At 41.3% G+C, this 25,749-nt stretch overlaps 1 protein-coding gene across 5 annotated transcripts in view; it reads right to left on the minus strand.

Moving 5' to 3' along the window:
• Positions 1-9,546: 9,546 nt before the first annotated feature.
• nfia (nuclear factor I/A) overlaps positions 9,547-25,749 on the minus strand; it is a 116,665-nt gene continuing 100,462 nt past the window's right edge. For all 5 annotated transcript variants that reach the window (XM_076277802.1, XM_076277805.1, XM_076277803.1 and 2 more), the window contains 4 exons: positions 21,395-21,573; positions 19,392-19,557; positions 18,691-18,782; positions 9,547-10,994 (listed from right to left, as the gene is read on the minus strand). In XM_076277802.1, coding sequence (XP_076133917.1) covers positions 10,980-10,994; positions 18,691-18,782; positions 19,392-19,557; positions 21,395-21,573 — 452 coding nt within the window. In that variant the 3' untranslated portion in view covers positions 9,547-10,979. The remainder of the gene's footprint in view (positions 10,995-18,690; positions 18,783-19,391; positions 19,558-21,394; positions 21,574-25,749) is intronic.

Consider the following 25,749-nt stretch of genomic DNA (forward strand, 5'->3'; position numbering starts at 1 on the left):
GTGTGTGTGTGTGTGTGTGTGTGTGACCCTGCTTATGTGTACATGGCATGAATCAAAGGTAATGGCTTTTAATGTATGGCTTTGAAATCCCTATAATTATAGCACCAATCAAGCATGTGAGTTCATCTGAGGTGCGTGTGAGCATGGCTGGTTAGCTGGCATATTTAGTTTAGCTTCTGTGGCAGTAACTGGTTGGGATGAGCAGACAGGGCCCAGCTAAGGGACACGTAACCCGACACCATGTCTTGCTGGTGAATTATTCACAGGGCCTCTTGTGGTGTAGACTCAGGATTGTCTCTTGCTCTGAAACCTGATGCCCAGACAGTGCTATTCTCTTGGGAGAATCCAAGTTCAATGTCACACCGCTACTCAATGAAAAAAAGAAAGAAAGAAAGAAAGTGGGTAGAGGTTGAAAAGAGAGAAAAAGTGAGAAAGACAGACGGATTGGGCAGAAGGTATCAAAGCATCAGTTTATTATCCTTATAATGTCCATCATATAAGACGTGTAATAGTATGTGTATAATGGTGTTATAGTTAGTCTGAAAGCACCAAATCTGTCCAAATTATCACTTAAATTATTTTTTCACTTCCTACCATTTTTTTCCCTCTAGTGGGCATTACATGTTATCAAATCATCAGGGAGGTCAACTTTGTCTTTACTCTTTCCACGGGAAAAGTTAATGTCAGCAGTTTTGTGGATGTGTTTTTAAGGCAGAAACCCTTACCTAAAAACTCATAGCTAAAAATGTTGTTAGACAAGACTAAGATAAGATTCTTTCTTAATAAAACCTTGGAATCAGCAAGCAAACCACAAAGAGCTAAGTTCAGGTACACATTTAATGCCTTGCCTTTTATTTAGGTTTTTCAAGGATGAAATGTATAAAATTAACTTGCTTTCTGTACGTTAGGTCCATATTATGAGGGGAATTGTATTTGCAAGTTACAATTTGGCCAGTCCAGCACAGAATATGATGAGGATATACTGCATGTGTGTTGCACTGTCAAATGACAGAGATGAAACAACTTGGCATACTGTTAATCAGGAATACATCATACAGAAAGAAACACAGAGTGGGCCCATACTTATGGCTAACACTCTAACATGGCTAACATTCTAATGGGCTGAGGTAGAAATCTTTTGAATGTTAATGTTAATGTCAGTTCTTATTTTGGGACTTTTTAATGTGCTAATGATTGACAAAGCTCTTTTTAATGTAGCTCCCTCACTTCTGGCAAGTTCAAATTGTTCATAGTCCCAAAATGTGTGATGCTGCAGAACATACTGTATGGTAAAAGTTTGTGTTGATCGCATGGAGAAAGAAAAAAAAAACAACACCCAGGTAAGACGATGGACACAAACATGACTTCATTTCCCAGTACAGTTTAAGTAATTTGTAAAAATATCAGCAAAAAGGAACTACTTTTTAAGAAGATGTTATAAAATTGCTCATACAGACATTGTTACCAGGTAGGTAAATTGAATAAACCCATTATAAACTATTAAGAACAAATTATTTTATTGAAAAGTTATGTCTTAATTTCTAGGTAAAATATGATTAAACCTGGGCTGTTATCAATATGAACCTTGGATAATGGGCAATACAGAAGATTTTTTCCCCCACTAAGAATTAATTGGAAAGTACACAGTTCAATCTTGAGTCATTACCAGCATAAACCACTCACAACTCCATGGTTTTTAGTTGAGTTGACAGGTAATAGTGGATGTTTTTCTTATCTGTGCTGTAGTCTTTCTGTACTTATTTATGTATTACCTGTTGTATTTACCCAATAATGCTGTATTTATTGGTAATAGTTGAGGTGTTAGTATTTCACGTGTAGTTTCTCCACCTTCCTGTAGCAATTACCCAATAATATACTTTATTTACAATGTCTTCACTAGGTAAAAAGTCATCAGGGGACTGTAAAAGGTTGTCAGTGCTAACATAAGACTTTTCTTCATATGGCCCCTGCTCTGCTTGTTGTCTATATGGGAAGAGTGGAGGGCAGAGTAGAAAGGGCGGGGCTGTGATGTGAGTTGGAGAAGGAAAGAGAGAAGAAGAAAATATGTCCAGACACAGAAATAAAGCATAGCATCTTTATTTCTCTTTTTCTTGTAGTTGTTGTTGTCGTCGTCATTGTTGTTGCATAGGAAATGCACGTATTACTTGCAATAATTGAGTCTGAGTGGACGTGGTCACACGAATGAGCAGGGATGAAATCACCACACTAAAGTCCATGAACAACAGTTTGAAAAGACTCAAAGAAACAAACAAACAAAATGGAAGACTGTTAAGTCAGGACATCAGAGGGGGAAACACCAGTCACGTTCAAACAAAGAACAGAGTGAGATTCAACTAATAGTGTAGTCTGACAACACTAAACAACTGAATGAACAGACCAAACAAACAAACAAACAAACAAACAAACAGCTGCTCATGGTAACCATTCGCTTCAGTACAAGTGTAATAGAGGCACAAGGTTTTTCGCTTTTTCATCGGAAACTGCAGTGTTATTAGAGGGAAGTGTGTCATGTGGCAGAGAACCAATGAGTGTTGTGGTCATGGAAGTGTTCCTAATCCAGTGGTTCAGTCTTCATCTATCCAACACTCATGCCCTCTGGCCGCTGGGATTGTCCTCATCAGAAACACTGAGTTGTCACAGAATCTTGTCACAGTCATGATGGGCATCTAATCAAGAGAATCTACTCCTGTTGCAGTTATGGCACTGACTTGGTTTGGATTCATACTGACATTTATGCATATATTTTTATTATAAAAATTTGCTGAGCCACCATTAAAGAATGTGTGATGTTCTGGCAGTAAATCACTCTGTACAAAGTGATTTAGCTATGAGAACAAAATCTGTACTATCAGAGGAACAGTAATCATATGTGTACAAAAGTAGAATGGCCCAATGACCTCAGTATTACTGAGACCTAAATGACAGTAGGTCGTGTAGTTCTTGTAATCTACTTGTGCCTACATTGATCCTCTTACAGGAGTCTCTGGCCATATGCCACAAGTGAAACATTTACAGGCCATGTGAAATAGGGTAGCTACACATTAGACATGCAACTGCAGAGGTTCTCGGCCCATGAAGCCTCCTGTGTATTACACAAAAACTGGGCTTTGTACACCAGCTAAAGATTGTCAAAGAAGTGTCGGGATTTCATCAAGACTGAACACCTGGACCAGAGGGACAATACTCAGGAGGGGGAGGCATGGGTGACCACAACATAGGTGGAGTGATGGGGGGCTAAATGGAGACGAGCAGACAAATAATACTATCTCCAGTATATATCCAAATATTGTCTATGGGACTCTGAAACAATGGATTGAAAATAAACAATTTGGCTATGTTCACACTGTTAACTTAAATTCAATTTGTTTGCCTATCCAATTGAAATTAAAAGTTTGAACAGTCGAAGCATACTGAATATTTGGCAGAATATTTAACGATGTGTTTGTGGAATCTGTCAACTGTTGGCCTACTACAGATAACATAGCTCCATCTGTCACTGCTAATTCTGGTGTATTAATGCCCCAGTGATAAAGACCCATTCATAAAGCATAAATGAACATAATTCTTTAGCCCATCTTCACTGCCGATCAACACTTTTGTTTTTCATGAGTAAGCAATTTTCATTAAAGTCCAAGAGTGAAATTGTGGCTTTTCAAATACCTTCCACTTGGTCTACATTATAACAATCTGTATGTAACAGGAAATGAACAGACTGACTGGACACATATAACTGATCTGATCACTTCTGAGCAATAGTGCAGAAAGGCAGTTCTACAGACCAGATTTGAAACTTAAACTGGAATTTTCTGTAGTCTGAACATAGCCTTTGAGGCATGGAGTTGGGTGAAGGTGAAGTTAAGAAAAGTGTTGAAAAGAGGTCAAAGACTAAAATAATGTCCTGTTGTTTTCACAGATTTTCTTTAGTCATTCACAACAACTTACTAGGCGATTATGGAGCATGCAATTACATTTTCATGATTATTGTACAATAGCTATAATCAGAGGGATCTGACAGACAGCGAAGGCTACTGGTGTTGAGAATTTGAAACAATTACAAACAGTTTTTGTTTTCATTATTCAGAGAGCAATAGAATACGGTGTTAACAGGCACTACATATTTTTAATATATCAGGTAATATGCTGGTTTGTTCATTTCCTTTGATTTTAGAATAAATTGTCTTGAAAAAATAAACAACAGTAAAAGAAGGCTGAAAGGCTGAAATCAAAAGTAGATACCAAACCTTAGCATCTCAGAATCTCAGCATTTTATTCATCAGTGCATAGTTTCCATGCAGATCAATCTGCTGTTAATATGCTGTCAGAGAAGCAGGGTACTGGAAGTCCAATTTGTCACATTTCCATTTGTCTCCATTTTAGAGGCCAGAGATAGCACCATGTAATGCTTTTGAGAAAGAAATAAACTATGTAATGCTTCAGTTGCACCATCAGAATTTAGGCTGTGTACCTGGATGCAAGTTCAATCCCTGTTTCGGTTATTCTCCTTCTTAGGGTAAAAGATTGAACTCTATTTCATAAGCCTAGAACAGGGGTTTTCAACCTTATAGGATGTGTTTTCCTCTTTTTGACTGAATTTATGTCCCCCAATTCTCTATTGAAAATCCACTAAGAAAAAAAACACTTTCTCACTGGCCGTTTGCATCTAGAAATCTTGAGAAGCTGAACTCCCTTGACAAGAGTGTTGGCATCAACTCAGAATGGCCACACCTTACAGGTTGAAAACCCCTGGCTTAGACAGCTAGTCTGAGCAGCACAGTCAACTGACTAGGTTTGGGCAAAAAAACTAGGACAGGGGCGTGAATGGTTATCAGAATAATGATTGCAGCTCTTTATGGATTGTCAAGAAGCAGAAGGACTTCACATGGTCATCAATATTGCTCAACACTCAGCATGGCAATGCAATAACCAGCGGTGTAGGCTTCCATTACTTTTACCTCAATGTGTTATTTTCACATGTTGTCTTTGTATTCATTGGATTTCTTTTTTCGATTTGTATTTCTATGTATGTTGAGATTATTGTTTAGAACTACCCTGTTAACAGTTCAAACGAATAATTCTGCCTCGATTCTTACTTCACATCCTTTACAGCTTTCCTTCATTGATCAAAAGTGAGTATTTCACACAAAACAGATAGACACTACAAAAGCCTACAAGAACTGGGAAACACTGACAACAAAGGCATCTGATGCATACCTCCATGCCTCCATCAATAATCCCCATGTTATTTGGCAGAAACCTTTGGACAAGAGTCAACCGATCAGCTCTAAACATTTCAGGGGAACACATAAAAACTGAAGATCCAGAACAGAGAGCAAAACTTGAGAGGCAATGCTTGACTTTTTCTGTCTCCTCTGGCTACCTGACACCTTCTTAAAATAGGCAATCATACATAAATCAGATCACATGACAGGATTTCACAAGAATTTTAGACAGGTGTCATTTGTAAGATAACCAGCTTGAAGGAATTGGCTAGACTAATCTGGTTATGGTAGTGATGGGGATGGAACTTAACACATCTAAATCAATCAATGAAAGAATGAGTACTATTTGGCAACATAAGTTTGGAGAAAATAAATAGAACAAATAGATAGAAAACAGTGGTGCAAGTATTAGGAAAAAAGATGTACATAGATGTGCGTTTGCTGTGGTTCTGTGTAAATTTGTAGTGATTTACTGTATCAGGGTAAATGATCTGACTGAGAGTTTCGCTGTACAACTTGCAAGGACATTTATAGATTTACCTTCCAGGTGTATCATAAGAATATTAAGAATATTTAATATACATCCTGGCATACTGCTCCTGTCCATAGGTTTATAATGTAAAATTGAAGATGTTCAACCCAATGTTCAACCCAACCAAAGATGGAAAACTCACCTGGGCTGTAATATTGGTGATAATTCACTGATTCTATGTGTGTTTTACAAAAGCATCAAGAAGCTCAGCTATGTGAGTGCTGAAAGATGGAGAGTGAGGGTGCTGTGATTGACCGTTCAGCTCAGAGAGAGTGGTTAGTGGAGGTGGGGAGAAGGAGAAAGAATGTGAAAAGAAAAAAATAATCATGTTGCATATCAAGCTGTTTATTTTTTTCCTGCATGGAATGGTGAACACAAAAAAGATGCCTAGATGCACTTATAATAGGGGCATCCTTTGGCTGTCTATGTTATTGTCTTCTGCCTAAACTAATTTTTAAATGCAAAAAACACTCTTTTTCCTTACCAACATCCTCAGAGTTACCTACTGTGGATTTATCTTTATCAACACTGATGCAACAAATTACCTTCAAAACATACAGCATACTTGTCACATCCATTTACAATAGGGTTTTCACCTCATTTCCCTATACTTTTCAAGTACAGGGATATTCCATACCACTGAAAAAAAGAGAAAAAGTCTTTAAATACATACAAAAAAGGAAAGCAAAACAAAAAAAGAAGAACAGGAAAGTTTTCAACTTAAATCCAGTTCCCCGAGAACAAACAAAGGAAACAAAAACAATTCTATTAATGTGGCCTTAATACAAACAATCAGAAAATTCACAACACTAGTTTTTTCCTCATTTAATCAATGTTACAAAAATCTTGCATTATAAAATAGGGCAGCTTTAAAATCAGTGTAATTAATAAAACTATACAACATACAAACAACATCTCCCACAGTCAGGTGCGTCTGCCCTGTTGGCCTCACTGCTCTTCTCTGCTCAGTTACACGCTTCTTTGTTTGTTTGTCGTCTCTTTCCATGCACTCCACTATTCCTATTTCCCAAACTAAATAACACACACAACACAAGAACAAAATGAACTGCCCAAACTATTGCTTTTATATTCCTTTTCTTTTGTCTTTCTTTAAAAAGGGTGCAATTTTGTCATATCTTACACACACAGCCAAATCTTACTGATTAGATGATAGGCTGCTTTAGTGACACAAAATGTCCGTGCAATTATTTTTCCCTTCGCACTTTTAGGCCATTAAGGCCATTAATATTCCTAAGAATTTTTCACAATTGTCATTTAGTTTTTATTTAGTGCAGATAATTAAGAAAGTAATGCCCAACTCATGTCTAAAGGGTAGGCAAGAACAACAACAAAACAAAACTGTCACACTAGAAAAAAGCACAACCCACGCATGTGTAACTGTTAAACCATCACATCAGACATCTGGGGAAAACGTCCCCATATTCAAAATGATTTTTTTGTAAATGATATATGTTGTAGACAGGAAACAGGTAAACAATTAAAATAGCTTGGAAGTTTGTTAAAAATGTACATAAATGTGGGCGATTACTTCCTCCTGGACGTCATTAGTTTGCTTTGAAAGTGTGTTATTTTTGTGATGAAGAGGAAGTTTCCTTGTTTAAGGCTCACATGTGACTAAAAGGTAATTGAAACAAATCATTTATGGTCAGCTTTACCATTACTGTAGGTATAAAGGAAACTGGATATCCGTAAAGGCTGAATGGACACAACCACGCCAGGCTCTTCCATGATGGGACTGAGGGTGGGATGGGGTGTCAGACAAGCTGACAACTGGCTCTGCAGCCAATCAAGTGCAACACTAACTTTGGTTAAAAAAGTAATAATAATAATAATAATAATAATAATAATAATAATAATAATAATAATAATAATGACAAAGCCAGAATGCAACATAATAAAATGACTAGTGAAGAGTGCAAGCAAGTATTGCATATTTTTTTAGCTTTTCTCATAGTTAATTTCTGGGAACAAAAACAAAAACAAAACCAAACAAAACAAAATTAGACAATCCAAACACAAAATCTGACACAAACGTAGATTTCTATGTAGAAATCACACCAATATTGATAAACACTGGTGCGCTAGTGTTAACACAGACAAAAGGGGATGGACAGGGAGATATTCGAATGATGAATCCTACTGAAGGGGGGTTTCTCTACTGTGATAGACTTGTCCAAGTGCAGAGCCAGACAGGCATAGGTTGTGCAATGTGCACAGAAAAAGCACAGGAACACTGCTTTTCAGAGAAATGGGGTGTAGGCTTTGTGCCAGTATGTTTCAAGATCATAGTCTGCTCCACTGACAGTAATCTGACTAAAGCTTGTCAAGGTCAGTCACCTGTCCGCAGTTGAGGAAGACCTGTATGGAGGCTATGTTCTAAGACCGGGAGGCCTGAGACGGGAAGAGTAGTACTGAGCTTTAAAACTGGCAGCATCATCTTCACCACCATTATTAGACACATCCATGATCGTAAAAGTGAGAATGAGCCTAAAGGAAAATGTGAAATTCTCCACAGAGGAACTTGTGCACCAACTCATGACTAGACCATTGCTCAAGGCACATTTATGAGGAACTACAGAATTCGTGCAATTTGAGAACAGAAAATGAAATACATATTTTAAAGAAACAAAATTTGAACAAATGAAGGAAAAAATCCAGAAAGGTTGAGAACCAAAAATCGAGAGATATCTCAATCTGACTAATGGTGAAGGACAGCAGGGGGGCCAATGAATTGTCTGTTGGTAAGTGCCTTATGTCAGGATTACAATATTGTGTCTTAGCTCACACTAACTCTACAATACTTATGTAAAAATTTGCCACTAACACTAGAACATGCAGATTTTTTCATGTTTTTTTTTTTGTTTTTACTAAATTGAGATTGACAATGAATGTGTCGGTCATGTATATATGTGTAGTATAGGAAACATAAAACAAAATCAAGAAATTAAACAAGGAGAAAAAAGTTCACTGCTTTCAAAGCAATGGAAAAGCTTCGCTCATCTGGTTGCATTCTAGTCCGATGTGGTGTTCATGTTTTGTAACATCTTTTTTAAAGGTTATGAAGAAAGTATTTATGCTACCTATCTGTTATTAAGCCCTGGCCTCAAAATGAGTATTTCTTTATATTAGTGGGTATCTTGATTTTGTTCATGATGCTTGTTTGTGATGATAAAACTGAAAATTTAATAAAAATGAGAAAATTCCTGAAGATGATGTTCAAAATTTGCCCACATTCTTGATTTTGCCTGATGTGAAATTGAAAAGAAATCTTTCTTGTAAAAATTATGTGCTTTGTTAAAATAAGTTAATTGCTAAGCGTTTTTGTTTTCTAATGAGCTAACACAGCCATCTACTTACTTCGTACTATGTACGTACTTTGTAGCGGCTCCGAATGCTTTTAAAAATTGATTGTTTAAATGACAAAATCTCTTAAAGGGATTTTCTCTGTTCTACCAACAAATTTACACAATGAATAAACAAACAATTAAAACAGCAACAATGTAAAAGTACAACTCCCCAAAGAAATTTGTTCTACACTTCTTTCTTTTTGTACCCCAATATTTTAGAGTCCTGGAGGTGTAAATGGACTAGGAAGGAAAAAAAATTATATATATATTGTACGTATATATGAATATATATATATATATATATATATATATATATATATATATATATATATATACTTAAGAGAAAAGTATATATACATATATATATATATATATATATATATATATATATATATATATATATATATATATATTGTTTAACAATCTTATGCAGATATTTAAAATTCCAACAGCTATCTGAAAAATTGCACTTTCCTCACTTCAGTAATCTACTGTTTGCCTTAATACCATGCCTCCAGCTCCTGGTGAAGCTTCACCCTTTTCTCCATCCTTGGATTTACTGATCATACAGACCTTTAGTAGGATATATGTTGAAATAACTGAAATAACTTTTATACAAAAACAAATATGAAATATGAACATACCTCCACGACAGGATGTTTTTTTTTCCTTTCTAACAAAAACCCTCCTGTCAAAATACACTGTGTAGCCTCTCAAAGCTTGTGTAATTTCACCTGATTTGACCGATATCAAAAACATCAACCTAAATTGTCCTCTCATCCCCTGCCCCACATCCCAGGGAAAAGTAGGAAGTCTTTGTCTCTGGTTTACTGGGATGTTTGTAATCGCTGCGATATGTCCATGAAAAGGCTCTGAAGAAAGGATGGCTTCCCTCCTCCATGCACAGCTTAGCGATGGCCAGTGGTCAGGAATATGGTGGGAGTAGGGGTGTACTGAGTGCTCTGACAGTCCTTAGGGCTATGTGAGTAGGGGGCAGTTTGGCCTATAGAGGTCTAAGAAACATTTCAGCAAACCTCTGCACTCTAACCAGTGCACAAGCCCAGCAGAGTAAGAGAATCAGACAGTTCAGGATGGGGTATGATGGAAAAACACAGAAGGAGAAACAGGAGCCCCAAACTGTGCAGGTCTCAAGTAAGCACACACACACACACACACACACACACACACACACACACACACACACACACACACACACACACACACACACTCAAACATACACACACACACTCAAACACACACACACACACACACACACACACACACACACACACACACACACACACACACACACACACACACACGCCAAGTGAACAAACAGCAAAAGCGGGACGAGTTCTGCCTGGTGACCTGTGTGTCAAATCAGCTATAGTCACCAGCTGAGGAAATGATTGATTATGTCAACATGTTGTCCTTCTCCAAGCCATAGAGGAGGACTAAATGAAAATGCTAATAAACGTGCACTTTTCAACAAAAAAAAATATATTGTTGCTCTCCCATGGAGATGTAGCACCTCCTGTTGAGTTGGCCTGCTACTATATATAAATATAATATATAAACCATACATATGCAATAATATATATGGGCTATATAGATATATATAGCGCATGTATGTAAGCATAAGTAGATTTCTTTTTTTTCTGAGGGGCAGGAACGGTGGTTTGTGTTCTGCTGTAGCCATGCGTCTGTCAGATGCAAGGGGTAGGGGACTTCTCTCTGTCAGACAGGTGTACAGGTAGACAGGTGAACACGGTTTGCAGGTTGCACTCATTTTGGGGCAAAGGGGTTCCTCTGGAGGGGGGTGGTGAGAGTCCAGAATCTTTAGCCCAGGTACCACTGAGAATGACAAAGAGAAACATACAGGCTATTATTGTTTAAATATATTATATGCAAGGCCCTATAACAAAGAGAATCCATTCCCAACAATACCAATCCAATGCAATACCAATCAGCATGCAAATACTTCTGTATGCAGTATACATCTCTCACATGAATACTTCTGTATGCAGTATACATCTCTCACATGAATAAATACATTTGTTTCATGATTTTGTTTCACTGCATATTTACATCCACTTTCTCTCACATTTACATGTATTATCTCATTTTGTTGGTGAATGGGTACAGTATACAGACTTTCAGGTGTTTGTTTAATGGGAGAACACCAGTGTGTGTGTGTGTGTGTGTGTGTTTCTTTAGTCTCCTTAGGTATGGTTTAAGTAGGTGAATATTGTATGTGTGCAGTCTTATACCACTTCTCCTGCACATTTGGCAGGGTTAGAGTGCCCACTGCTTTACAGGCTCTCTCCCTTTCTCTCTGAATGCGTTTAGGACTCTGCTCTATTTCCATCTCTCCCTACATTTCTGCTTTACTCCTTTTCCCCCTCGCTCACTCACATTCTACCTTTCCTATTCTCTCCCTCTCGCTTTTCCTCCTCATTGCTATGTGATCGAGCATAGGGTGTGCTTGGTGAGGTTAGACTGCTGCTGCTCTGTAATCCTTCAGTGGAATGGCTTTATTGATTGCCCCCCGCTCCATTGTTCACATTTCCAGCCAGTGAGCCCAAACTGCCTCCCCAGCCTCCCCATACTCCCCACTTCCTCCTCCCTCCATTCTCAACTTCCCCTCCCACCCAAGTTCAAGTTCATCCTGGTGTTACATCATGTCTCGTTGCCAGGGACAACCAGACAGCTGTATACGTGACTATCATTAGCAAGGGCCCTCCTATCCCTTGTATTCTCTCTTTCTTTCTCTCTCTCTCTCTCTGACTCTTGCTCTCTCTTTCCCTTGCTGTCTCTCACATCCACGCTATCCCTTCTCCTCCTCTCACTGCATTCTCCCTGGAACTCCCTCACTCTGTGTTATTCTGGTTTTGCACAGATCTGCAGCACACTGCACACGCACAGTAATACTGATTCATAGTGAGAAATTATCCCGTGGCCCCTTCAATCTTCCTACACCTCTAACCATACACACACACACACACACAGAGACATACACACACACACACACATCGAAGGCATCCACCAATCCAATTGGATTCCTTATCAATCTGCAAAACTTTGTGGCCAATGAACTGAATGGAAGTGGTCATTAATAAGCCAAAAGTAACCCATATCTTCCCTCTTTTCTTGACTAAATGGCACATCTAAATACATCCTAACATGAAAAGCTTTAATTAAAGGATGGGGCAGATTGAAAGTATCACATACAAATTCATTGCAAATTGTTAATCAATAAGCCATAAGCCAAGATAAAAGGGCAGAGCGATAAAGGAGAAAGAGACAGAGGGAGTAGTCATCCTCACACAGGCCTCAGCTGCGCTGCTTGTTTAAATTCTATCACTTGCCACAAGCAGCGCAGGGAAAGTGGAAGGTTAGTTTTTAATCAATAGAAGTTGCTGACTCTGGACTTTCAGCTTCGGCGCAGTGCAGCTTCCTTGTGTCTTTGTCTGTTGGTTCTCAGGCACTCTCAAATCTTTACTCTCTCTGTCCTTCCCTCCCACCCTCTGTTCCTTGTCCTGAGAAGACATTTGTGCAAGACTAGGCTTTTTAAAGTGAGAGGGGGTAGAGACATTAAAAGAAAAGAGTGACAATAGAGTGAAGATGACGAAACGAAGGGACAGATGGTAAGAAAATAAGAGTTGAAGTGATATATACAGTACAGTATATATATATATATATATCATGTTTTGTCATCTTGCTATATTTTCCCTTGCAATGAAGTGTCTTAGGGCGGCTACTATATTATTAATGTTTAATTAATCAACTACTATTATAGTGTTGTGCAGATTGATAGGATAAGCGAAGCGACATTAATGAATGGCAACCTTGCCACCTGAGGGAATTTGTCCTGCACAGCATATGCTACAACCTATGCTTAAAACGATGTAGCCAACTACATATTACTGATAGAGTAGGCACTCAGTCAAAGACCATGATGAAGTATTCAACATCATTTTCAACTTCAAAACTAACTTCATGTCTGCAGAATGAATGTGAACACATTACTCTGCGTTGGAACTTCCTCAAAGTTAAATGTATTCATTTTCAGCCCAAAGTCCTTGTCACAACAACAAGACAGTGTGCAGTAGTTTCTTCATAATCTTACGTTTGGTTAAAATCTAATGCTTTTGGACCTACCAAAATGTATAATATACCATGGTTATCTAATATGAAGATGACAGTATTGTGCACATGATTGAGGATCTTCGCACACATTGTGAGCTCAATTTACTAAAATGTATGCACAATTGAGTGAATTGAGCTCACAATATGCACACAATTTACTTTAACGTGCCCCTTTAAGGGCTCCATAATATATGTTATACATTATTGTGTTTACATCAAAATTAGTGTGGTGTTCCTACACATTGTAGACAATGCCGTTTCCTGAGTCCTCTCTATTTTAATCAAGAGTGGTCTTACAGTAATCACCACATCAAGAAGACTGTAGAAATTCATCTGCTACTTACTTCCTACAAACATAAATATTCTGACACTGTACCAAAAAGTAAATAAATAAATAAATAAATAAATAAATAAGAAACTCCCTATTAGTAAATAAATAAATAAGAGACTCCCTATTATATTCTTGAGGTATGGCAAAAATATTTAAGACTTAAAATGTTAAAGTGAAATGAGTAGACACATTGCCCTGGTGTTAATCCTTGGAGCAGATGTGGAAATTGCATAACTGAACTGAAATCGCAAGACTTAAATAATCTTTCACTGTTACCAATGCTCCTTCAGAGGTTTTTTATGGTATCTCCGGCAAAATTGCAATCTTCTCTACATAGGAGAAACTAAAAGATAACTAGCTGTTTTGTTAAACATGTACATTACATGAAAAGACCTTGCAGTCTACAGAAATGAAATCACAAGCTGAGCTGAAACACCCCTCTGAACAGAACACAAACATGAGGGATCAAGGCTGGCTGGGCGCCCTGATGAATTGAAGTTATAAACTAGGTGCATCTATTCCTTACAGGAACCATGCAGGAAGACCTCGAGGACTGTTATCCCACTTCTACTACATTTCAACCACAACCATTCAATCCCCTAAAGAGATTAATATGATGACCAACACATTTCAGGATGCTGTGTTCTATTTTATTGTTTGTGTTATACCGTTAGGTATTACCACAATTTGCTGTTGTCATGGTTGAGACTGTTCAAGGTTTCTGGATGTATGGACACATTTAGGACACCTACCAGCCAATAGATATTCCCATCAATTTTCAATAATACAACAGAGGGCTGTATAGAGCAGTGTATCGCTAGAGTGATTTCTGAAAACACTCCACACCTCCACACCATTTTCAACCCACAAAGGATTATTTGCAAAACAAACACCAGATCTCTGGAGCATCAGGGCTCTCCAGGTCAGTACTGAAACTACCTGCCTGCAACAGGAGCTCACGCTGATGGAATGAAAAATAGCAAACTCATTTTACACCATAAAGCACTCTCACCTAGCCTAGAAATCTAGAGGCACCCCTAGCGGCAGCAAACTACATTTGCTGTCAGGGCTAGTCTAGCAACTCTCCGTTGGCTTGTGAGCTCCAGAAATCGAAACTTAATCAGGCCAATGAAATCGTGTATAGAGTCGTTAGGTGGGCTTAACATAATGATTGATGGCAGAGTTGCAACGGTTTGGCTTGATTTCCCTGCTACTTGAAAACAAATAAGATGGATGTTGCTGTTGGCGAACAGTGTGACACGAGTTAAGCTTTTATTAAGTTGGCAAACGTTTGAACTAGCCAACTAGCTCCGCTGGTGGGAAACGCATGGGACTCATAGCGCTGCCGCTGTCCTATTGCGTGCAGAGGGAATTTGAAAGACAACTGATTATCCCGCCCCTCGGACTGAGCACTGCGAACGGTGAGTGCCCAGACCCAACATTTTAATGTGGGTCTGGCTCGTCAGGCTAACTCTCACCCATACAAACACACACATAAACACACACAAATGCACATGTATACAAAGGGATAAAAATGCCTTCCTCTTGAGGCACACTGCCTCACTGCTAAAACCACAACTTCAACAAACATGTGTGGGTGCACACGCACACACACACACACACACACACACACACACACACACACACACACACACACACACACACACACACACACACACACACACACACACACACACACTAACACACACAGACATTATCCTGAAATGGAGACTCCTCAAGGTGAAACTGTTTTAAGAGTTGAGGTGGGGGCCAAGGATATGGACACACAGACACAGGCACAGACAGAAGTGAAAAGACACACGCACGTCCTACTCTACCTACACAATGCAATCTCTGTCAACGTGCGCTATTGGAGAGAGGGGACAGTGTAAGAGATAGACACACAAAATTGCCTGAGACAGATAGAATCCTACAATGCATTTGAGAATCAGAGATGGAGCCTGATAAAATGAGAAAGCAGTACACTGAAAGTGAGCAGGAGAAAGAGAGAATGGTGATCGGCTGTTCTTTTAAACTTGCTGTCAATGGAACAAGTAATCTCATCATGCGCAGAAGTGCTGACTCAGGCTCCGGCTAAAGTGCCTGCGGATGAGTGTCATCTCGGAGGAATTCTGCCTCATGTAATGCAAACCAGGTTGTCCCTGAGAGCGTATACGCCAAACAGCTCCATGCCACCATTTCTATCATGCACTGGACAGGTCAAACGTTTTTGCCAGTATTTATTCAGATTTCACAGCAGCCGGGAGACAAGCGTACTAATAGCAGTGTAGGGAATCAAGCTCTTACTACGTAATTCTCATGATCAAAACACATGATGTTTTATACTGTAAAAGGTGATAGCTTGTTATATAAATGGTAAAGAATTATGCAGTAATTAGAATAACAGAAGTGATCAGAACCTGTACCTTGCTTGTACAATTACTATGTAGTGGTATTAGTATTAGTATATAGTGGTAATGCTGGTGATTGCAAGTGGTTAACAGTTTACATGGAGAGTCGCTCTCAGGTTTTCCATTGTGTTCTGTAACTGCTGTCACCTTAAAAATGCTCAAGAGTCTGATTATCCATGAATTTCTCACAGTGTTGGAGTTTGAAATTAATCTCCCGTGATTAATTTTTCACAGCAAGCCGGCAGAATTGCTGCCACCTGCTGGCTCATGGTAAAACCACATAAAAGGTGGAAAACAGATTCAACATTGCTACTCCCAGCCATCTGCTGAAGACTCTTTTTTATTAACCCTTAATATAACCAGCCTCTCAGCCTGCATTTTGCAGGATGATTTAACCATTTCTGGGTCAACTGCATATATATATGTGTGACAAACATGTTATTTGTATTTTTTATAAATTACTGTTTATTGTTTTTAATATTGAGGAGGATGGTCCACCGTTTCCTAAATTGCCCAGCTACTATGAAGTGTGTGTGTGTGTGTGTGTGTGAGAGAGAGAGAGAGAGCCTGCTAAGTCTGTGTGTATGTGAGTGAGCACTTGAACCGATCACACAACTTTAATTGTTATATCACTATACTGTTCAAATTAGCCTTGCTATCTTGTGCTCGGGAATTGTGTGTTCATTGTGGGTGGGTATGTGTGTGTGTGTGGGGGGGGGGACTTTACAGGGAGAGCTGGGTGTGTGTGTGAGTGTGTGCGGGGGGCATGGACAGGGTGACTAGACTGTTTTCTATGGGGGCATCTAAGCCTGGGTTAGTGCCAATGATCCCCAAGACAGACACACACACACACACACACACACAGACAGACAGACAGACAGACAGACAGACACACACAGACACACACAGACACACACACACGCACACAACAAATGGGTGCACTGTCCACCCACAATGCCCAAATCATTCTTTTGCCAGCTTTTCTAAACAGACACCCCCTCCCAAAACATCCTCACCCCACCACACACATCATACCCTCAATCATCCTAGCTGACTGTCCAGTTGCTCTTAGACCATCGTTGCTGGGCAGCAAGGTGCTGGAATGTTTACTGTTAGTAGAGTCAACCCCTCCCTCCACCCCCATCACTTTCTCCTCTCACTCCTGCAGCCTCAGATCTAAGCACTGTGAGTAGCTTTTGGCCCTTTGCAGCCCACAGCCCATAGGTAGGCAACAGCAACAGCAGCTGAAACACACGCTCCTATAATACAGACTAGGATGCATGGACGGGGCAGTGGGCTTCATCACCAAGCAACTGACAATTTTCTAACTTCTAACTTCAGTCCAGGACGTAATGTACACTAAATCCTTTTTGGGATGGTGTGGTGAGTGTTCTATAGGAGACATAACATAAACTTGCGCTCACACTCACTCACACGGACACACACACACACACACACACACACACACACACACACACACACACACACACACACACACACACACACACACACACACACACACACACACACACACACACACACACACACACACACACACACATTCACACACATTGTCTCTCAGTTTGCTGTCTCTTCACAGACCAAGTCTTCATTGTTTAATGCTGAAGATTTGAAGTCTAATAAAGGCCGCATATCTCAAGAGCGGGAGCAGAGAGGAAAGGCCAGGGCCACACACAAAGAAACACAAATAATAAATAACGGTAAATAACAACAGCCTAGGAGACATCCCAGTCTCTGACACTAACACCTGCCTCCATTCTTATGGCAGAGTGCATGTGGCTGTGTGTGTGACAGGACCAATAAATCCACAATAAGCCCTCAGACACACACACACACTTATTCACACACATGCTCATGCACATGCTCATACACAAAGACACACACCTGACACCATTTGAAGAGCCCTCTCTCTTCCACTGACATGAACACACACACACACACACACACACACACACACACACACACACACACACACACACACACACACACACACACACACACACACACACACACACACACACACACACACACACACACACACACTGATATGCAGCTCATGTGGATTTCCAATTCCAGCCATTGACAGATGCCCTGTTCAGTTTTCCAGGAACACAAAGTAGTTCATAAATCATTCCAGGGGTCACAGGGGTCCCAGAGGAAAGTTTAGTGTGGGACTGTATAAGCTCATGTATACGTACACGGGGAGGCAGTGAGAGAGAGAGAGAGAGAGAAAGAAAGAGATTGAGAAAGAGAGGGAGAGAGCGTGGGTGCATGTGTTGTGGTGGCCATACTTATTCTCCCTATAAATGAGGACTTTAATAGAGCTTTACACATGCATATCCTGCAGAGAATGTTGGAAGAGAAATCCGGCATCCAAAAGCCCAACACACCCCAGCGGGACACACAGTGCCACTACCCCACAAGCCTGTAAACATGTGTGTGTGAATGTGGATGTGTGTGTGTGTGTGTGTGTGTTTGCATGAATGTGTGTGAGAATGTGATATATGTGACCTGTGTGTACATGACATAGAGGAATGTCTGTGTGAGGGGAGAGAGAGAGAGAGAGAGAGAGAGAGAGAGAGAGAGAGAGAGAGAGAGAGGGGAAATGTTTGTGTTTGTGTGTGCATGTATGTCTCACCTGAGGCTGCTGAGGGATATTTACAAAGCTGGGGTCTCGGGGGCCCACACTGACAAAGCGCTGAGCTGGGGACGTGCTCGGCGTGGAGTAAGCTACACACACACACACACACACAGAGGCAGAAAACACACATACACATAGAACAGAAAGAGAGGGCAAGGTCATCACATGGCAGCAGCAAGATACATTAATGAGAGAGAGTGAGAGAGAGAGAGGGAGAGAGGGAGGTAGGGGGAGAGAGAGAAAGTAGTGTTTCAGACTTCCAAAAGGGAATCTAAATCTTCACTTTATCAAGGTGCCTCTTGATAAAGTGACATACAATTATAACAGCCATATGTAGGTGTGGTGTATATAGTGTGTGTAAGTGTGTGAGAATGTGTGTGTGTGTGTGTGTGTGTGTGTGTGTGTGTGTGTGTGTGTGTGTGTGTGTGTGTGTGTGTGTGTGTGTGTGTGAGTGTGTGAGAATGTGTGTGTGTGTGTGTGTTCGTGTGTGTGTGTGTGTGTGTGTGTGTGTGTGTGTGTGTGTGTGTGTGTGTATTTTAGAGGTCATGTATATTGAGAAACACTATAGGTAAAAGTACACTATAGTGAGCTAATGTTTATTGTACTCTATCCTAAAAACTGGATGAGAGGCACTTAAATCAACCTAAATATCTTCCAACATGACTGACTATGTGTGTGTGTATGTATGAGAGACTTACTTGGCGAGGTGGGGGAGTTGCCCCCTCCCTCGGTGGAGGTGGAGGGCGGTTTGGAGTCTGGCACGGGCAAGGGCACGGGGCGTGCCATGGGAGGGGGCGGTGGTGGGGGCAGCATTGGGGTGGGCAGGAACGGGTTGTGCACCTTTCCCTGACTGCTGCCGTTGGGCTGGAGGCGGGTGGAAGTAGAGAGAGCAGGTTGAGAAACGTCAACACACACGCCAAACATAAAACTCTGGACCTACACAAACACACATCCGAATGCACACAAGCTAAAAAACACATACACACTGACTCCCACTCCCACTGACTGTTGCTGTTGGGCTCTTGGAGAAATAGAGAGCGTTCGAAAAAATCTAAACACAAACCAACAGACAACCACAATCCTATATATATGAATCAAACATTTATTTAATGTTCTCATTAAAACACACAAACAACTGTCCTCTAGACACCCCCCCCTGGAGCACGCATGGCCCCTTGAAAAGTAGAAGATTTGAGCTGCTTGTAAGAGGCGTGGTTCAGACAGGGCTCAGCACTTTCTGTCTCCTCCAGCCCATAAACTATTCTGCTGCTCTGCACACTCCTCGCCTTATAATCTATGACCCCACCAGCAGCGACCAACAGCAGGGAGGGGAACGGGGAAGATGAAGAGAGAGAGAGAGAGAGAGAGAGAGAGAGAGAGAGAGAGAGAGAGGGAGGAGGGGGAGGAATGCTACAGGGTCATTCCTCGCTGGCCGCTCAGATTTATGCCAGCCTCTCTGTGTGCATGCTTGTGTGTGTGTGTGTGTGTGTGTGTGTGTGTGTGTGTGTGTGTGTGTGTGTGTGTGTGTGTGTGTGTGTGAAAGAGAGAAAGAGAGAGAGAAGCTAATACAGCATTTTCAGGGAGCCCACGTAAACACTCTTCATCTCCTGCATTGGATGGTACAATAGATAGCGCAATACCAGCATCGTGGGAAGACACAGAGACATGCACCCACATGGCTCACACACTCCAGTACACTTTGGATGAGCCTAATTAATATTTTGATTTCTAAACTGTAATAATCAGTTTTTAGGCCCTCTTACAGGTGCACCTAAGAACTTCAGTTAAATGAAATGACCCTCACTCTGATGCAGCCCACATCTTGGTCTAAATTAACCAGTACACTAGTTAGCATTACTGATTGGTACCTGCATTATACTCATATTAGACTTCTAACAGAGAGAAAGAGAGAATGAGAGAGAGGGAGTATTACTGTGTCTGTTTGTGTGAAGTGAGTGTGGAGACAGAAATGCACGCAGAAAGTCAAATTCATGCAAAGTGTGAGGGGACAAAATGTGGATCATGAAACCCAGCATTGTATTGATTCAGTGTCTAGACACATATCAGCTATCTGAGAGCAGACATTGTGAGAAACATGTAGACGCAACCTGTGACTTTCTTGCCTACAATGTGAACACACACACACACACAGACACAGATACACACACAAACACACACACACACATACACACACACACACACACACACACACACACACACACTCACACACACACACACACACAGACACACACACACACACACACACACACACACACACACACACACACACACACACACACACACACACACGCACACATACGCTAACCCACCCAAACATACAGTACAGACATATCAGTGGTCAGACACTGTAAGGTTTACTGACATTTTCTGCATTTTCTGTACAGAGGGTGCATATCTGATACGTCTGTAGAGCTGCTACAGTGTAATTAAGCCTGTGCAGACTGTGCTTATATCAGAATGTCCCCCATGCTTTGATAAAAGAGGGAGACCGAGAAAGTGTCTGTGTGTGTTTGTGTGTGTGTTTGTGTATGTGTGTGTGTGCTGAGTAATCAATGTAAACATATACATTTAAAACAATAACAAGGGGGGGAGAGATAATGGCAGAATGATGAAGAGACTGAGAAAGAGGCCAAAAGGAAAATAATGGGGGGCAGGGTGAACGTAGTGCGCTCCTTCTTACATTAAGGAAGCCCACCTGTCCAGCTTGCTGACCACTGTCAGGGCAGACAAGTTGGACAAACTCCTTCAAGGTCTCCTGTGGATGGTAGCGGATGGCCGGGTGAGAGAAGTAGGAGCCTGGCTGCTGGATGATGGGCGACGTCGGGAAATGCAGACTAGAAGGCGTGGCATGGGGACTTGCTGCAGGAGAGAGAGAGAGAGAGAGAGGGGGGGGGGGGATAGAGAGGGGAAGAAAGTTGTTAGTGACGATACAAATGCTGCAAAGAGTGGGGTTGGCTTGAAGAAACACAAAGGGAGGTAAGTCTGATTTGTAAAGTAAAATCAAATTCACCAAAAATGTTATACAGACACACGTACAGGCACAGATTTACCCAAATACACACACACACACACACACACACACACATATGTATGTATACAGTATATAATATATAATACATTATATATATATATATATATATATATATATATATATATATATATATATATATATATATAATGTGCATGGATATACAAAAACATCATCAGGAGAGCAGGGCTACATGCAGGTGGTAAGACACAAGGGTGTCAGTCTTCTCCCAGTACACAAAAAAGCAGGAACATACATGTGTACATGCCAAATGCAGCCAAATGCACACACAAACATGAACAGTTTGCCAGCAAATAGGACACTTCTGTAAATCCTACAAACACTACAGTCGCTATGGACATCTGCAGCTGTCACCATTTTACACATAAACACACCACACACACCCTCAAAAACACATTGTCATCACACAAATAGCATCAACACAAACACACCAAGCCCCAGTTATGAAGAGCAAACTGAGGTCAGTAACACCACCACAATTTCAACAATACCGGTACAACCGCAACAAGTCCAACTTGGTGCCACTATCTGTAGTGTTTAATCTACACTACTACCTACCAGTGTATCATACTTTCACTCACTCAGCCAATGACATTTGCAGAGAACAGAATAAAATGCCTCATTTCATGCACCTTTGTCCACATTTCAAGCTGTCATCATAGTGGAGTTTGCATGGTCAAACAATGCGTGTGTGTGTGTGTGTGTGTGTGTGTGTGTGTGTGTGTGTGTGTGTGTGTGTGTGTGTGTGTGTGTGTGTGTGTGTGTGTGTGTGTGTGTGTGTGTGTGTGTGTGTGTGTGTGTGTGTGTGTGTGTATGTGTACTGTACAGTACTGTAATGGATTGAGGCTTATCAGCTATTTAATTGTAACCGGCACAATCTAATTACCCTGCTCTTAATCGAGGTAATATTCGGTTACTGGTTATTAGTATAATGCTTGAGCCTGACGGTGTGCGGTCTTTAAGCTGTGATCTATTATGGCTCAACAAATAAGTCTGTGCACCCCTCCCGCCCCACCAGCCAACCCTAACCTTTCAATATCAGCAACAAGCTCTCTTTCCAGGGGCTGGGGGGGGGGAGAAGATGGTAAGCTGATACTACATAAACATTGTTAAAGCCACAGCTCAGTGCTGCAGTAATTCACTTAAGTTTGCTGTGATTTATGGCTCTGTCAATAGGGGGTGACTGGAAACGGCGGATGCCATGGCTGCAATGTAGGCATTGTATTTACAGTAATAATAGAATGGATGGCTTCTGTTTTGCCCTTCCCTCTTCTTTCTCCTCTGTCTATCCCTCGCTCCGTCTTTTCATGTCCTGTCTTTTGTCTGAAGTCAGGAATGTGAACTTTAGAGAGCACTGGGCGGGGGGAGCAGATGCAGGGAGTAGAGCCCCTAAACCACACTTCCAACAGACTGCGCTGAAATACAGACACACACACACATGCACGCACACGCACACACACACGTACACACACACGTACACACGTACACACACACACACACACACACACACACAGACACACACAGACACACACAGACAGAAACAAACACACACACCAATGCACACAGACACACACACACACACACATACACACACACACACACACAGACACACACAGACACACACAGACAGAAACAAACACACACACCAATGCACACAGACACATACAAACACATGTCCGCAGACACATAGACACACACACACACACACACACACACACATGCACGCACACGCACACGTACACACACACACACACACACACACACAGACACACACAGACAGAAACAAACACACACACCAATGCACACAGACACATACAAACACATGTACGCAGACACACAGACACACAGACACACAGACACACACACACATACACACACATGCACTTGGCCATATAAGCTCAAGCACACTGACACACCCACTAAGAGCAGACTGCTCTATTGAATTAGGTATGTGTTTAGAGGCAGTGCTGCAGTGACTGCTGTACTGACCCCAAGCATGACTCACCATTACACCCGCTGCCTGGGTCCGCTGGTGGTTGTCTCTCTCACTCTCTCTCTCTCTTTCAAATACACACACACACACACACACACACACACACACACACACACACACACACACACACACACACACACACACACACACACACACACACACACACACACACACATGTACGCACGCATGCACATTTGCATATCTCTATCAGTGTGTATTGACTTGCTCCTTCTATGTCTCCCTCCATCCCCTTCTCTGCCTTCTTCTACCATCTGTCCATCTCTCTCACTGTCTCTCTTGGGATCTGCCTCAATTTTCTCTTCTTTCTCAGACGTTTCTCTTTTGTATAGCATTTGTTGGCGTGGCCTTGAAGCAGTAAAGACAAATCGGTAGAGAGGGACAGAGCCATTCCCACCTTGTCTCCTGCTGAGGAGAGAGCACTCCAGGTCACAGGTTTGGAAGACTGAGCGGCACTGCGTACAACTAACTCTCTGAAAATCAGCGACACCCTCCATAACCTCAGCCTTAAACGTAATGAAACACTTGGTGCACATGTGCTTTCTGCCGGGCACTCCTAAGATGTGGAGCCAGTTGGCTGAGCTGTGCTTTCTCTGGAGGCAACATGTTGAGACGAGAAGATGTTACACATCAAAGCCAAAGAAAACTATGAATTAAACACACCACCGTGCTACCAGGCTACCAACCATCTTTTGGTTGCTTGGAAATCAATCAAGAAATGCTTCAGAAAGATCCTGACTCTGGGACAGCACAGGCTCCACAGGCCCACTTGAGGAGTCAGTGATGGAGGGCTGCCTCTTCATGTATCGCTAAAGTAGCTCTCATATTCAGCTGCTCACTGTGGGTTTTGCCCTGGAGGAAGATAAGGAATTGCAGCAGGCTGAGTGACCACCCATCATGTCTCTGGCCCCTTACCAGCACGCCTTAGTGCAACTTAACGCTGTCACAGACATCCAGTGTCAATTATGCAAATGGAACTAGTCGGTCATAACATAAAAAAAATCTCTTCTATTTTTTCTCTTTCTGTTTTGGCAACTAAATGCATTCCAGAATGATTGTCAATTACTTAAATGGCTTGCTTACATCATGTAGTGCATCATTTAATGATGGATGTTTGGCCAGAGACGGGCCGAGTAACCAAAGTTTCACTGTGTTTAAGGGTGTAGCTCACAATGACATCGCCTCGACACCTTTGGACTGCTTTGAGCTCCTCTGTTCAACTCTGTGGGCCGACAGACACACACACACACACACACACACACACATACACACACACACACACACACACACACACACAAACACACATGCATACACTTTTCAGTGGTTGACCATATCTTTCCTGGACACTTTCCAGAATATTATGGTGCAGAGTCTATTCCTGACCTCTTGCACACATTCTCACCCAACTTCACCAGATGCATCAGATGCTGTTTATGGTCCCTTTCATGTAGACTGTTTCTTCAAAGCAAGAGCAGCCTTCCCTCATCCATTGTATTCACTGAACCCAGTGTTTGAGTGTTCAAACACTGTGTAGCTATTACATGTACAAGCCAGTCTCTGCTACAAAGAACCCCTAAAAAGCAAGGTGTCACAGTTTGACAGTCCACTAAAAAACAAATGATACTGTAATAATAAAAAAAGAACAAACAATTGACCAGCCTGAGTTTTTGTTGCGTTTAGCTGTCACTTGACATTATAACCTATGCTTCGCTGACAGACTGACTATGGCGATACATAAGAGTCTCTTAGCTGAAATAAGAGACAGTGGAACTAGAAGTTCTTCTTCAAGTAAGGAAATAAAATGCAGACAACCATCAGCCATGCAACCCCCCACCACCGAGAAATGAGACGCACAAGGACAGTGGGGGCCGTTAACCTGGGGGGGCTCTGAAAGACACACATATCTGAGGGGCAAATATAGATCGGGCACTGACAGGGAGGCTGGGCTGTACAGTGGACCGGACAGGGGAGAGGG

The sequence above is a fragment of the Alosa pseudoharengus genome, unplaced genomic scaffold (genome assembly GCF_046254945.1).
Source record: "Alosa pseudoharengus isolate Yale_2024_CS ecotype anadromous, Long Island Sound unplaced genomic scaffold, YU_APseudo_1.1 YU_APseudo_1.1_scf_11, whole genome shotgun sequence".
NCBI classification, from domain to species: Eukaryota; Metazoa; Chordata; class Actinopteri; order Clupeiformes; family Clupeidae; genus Alosa; species Alosa pseudoharengus.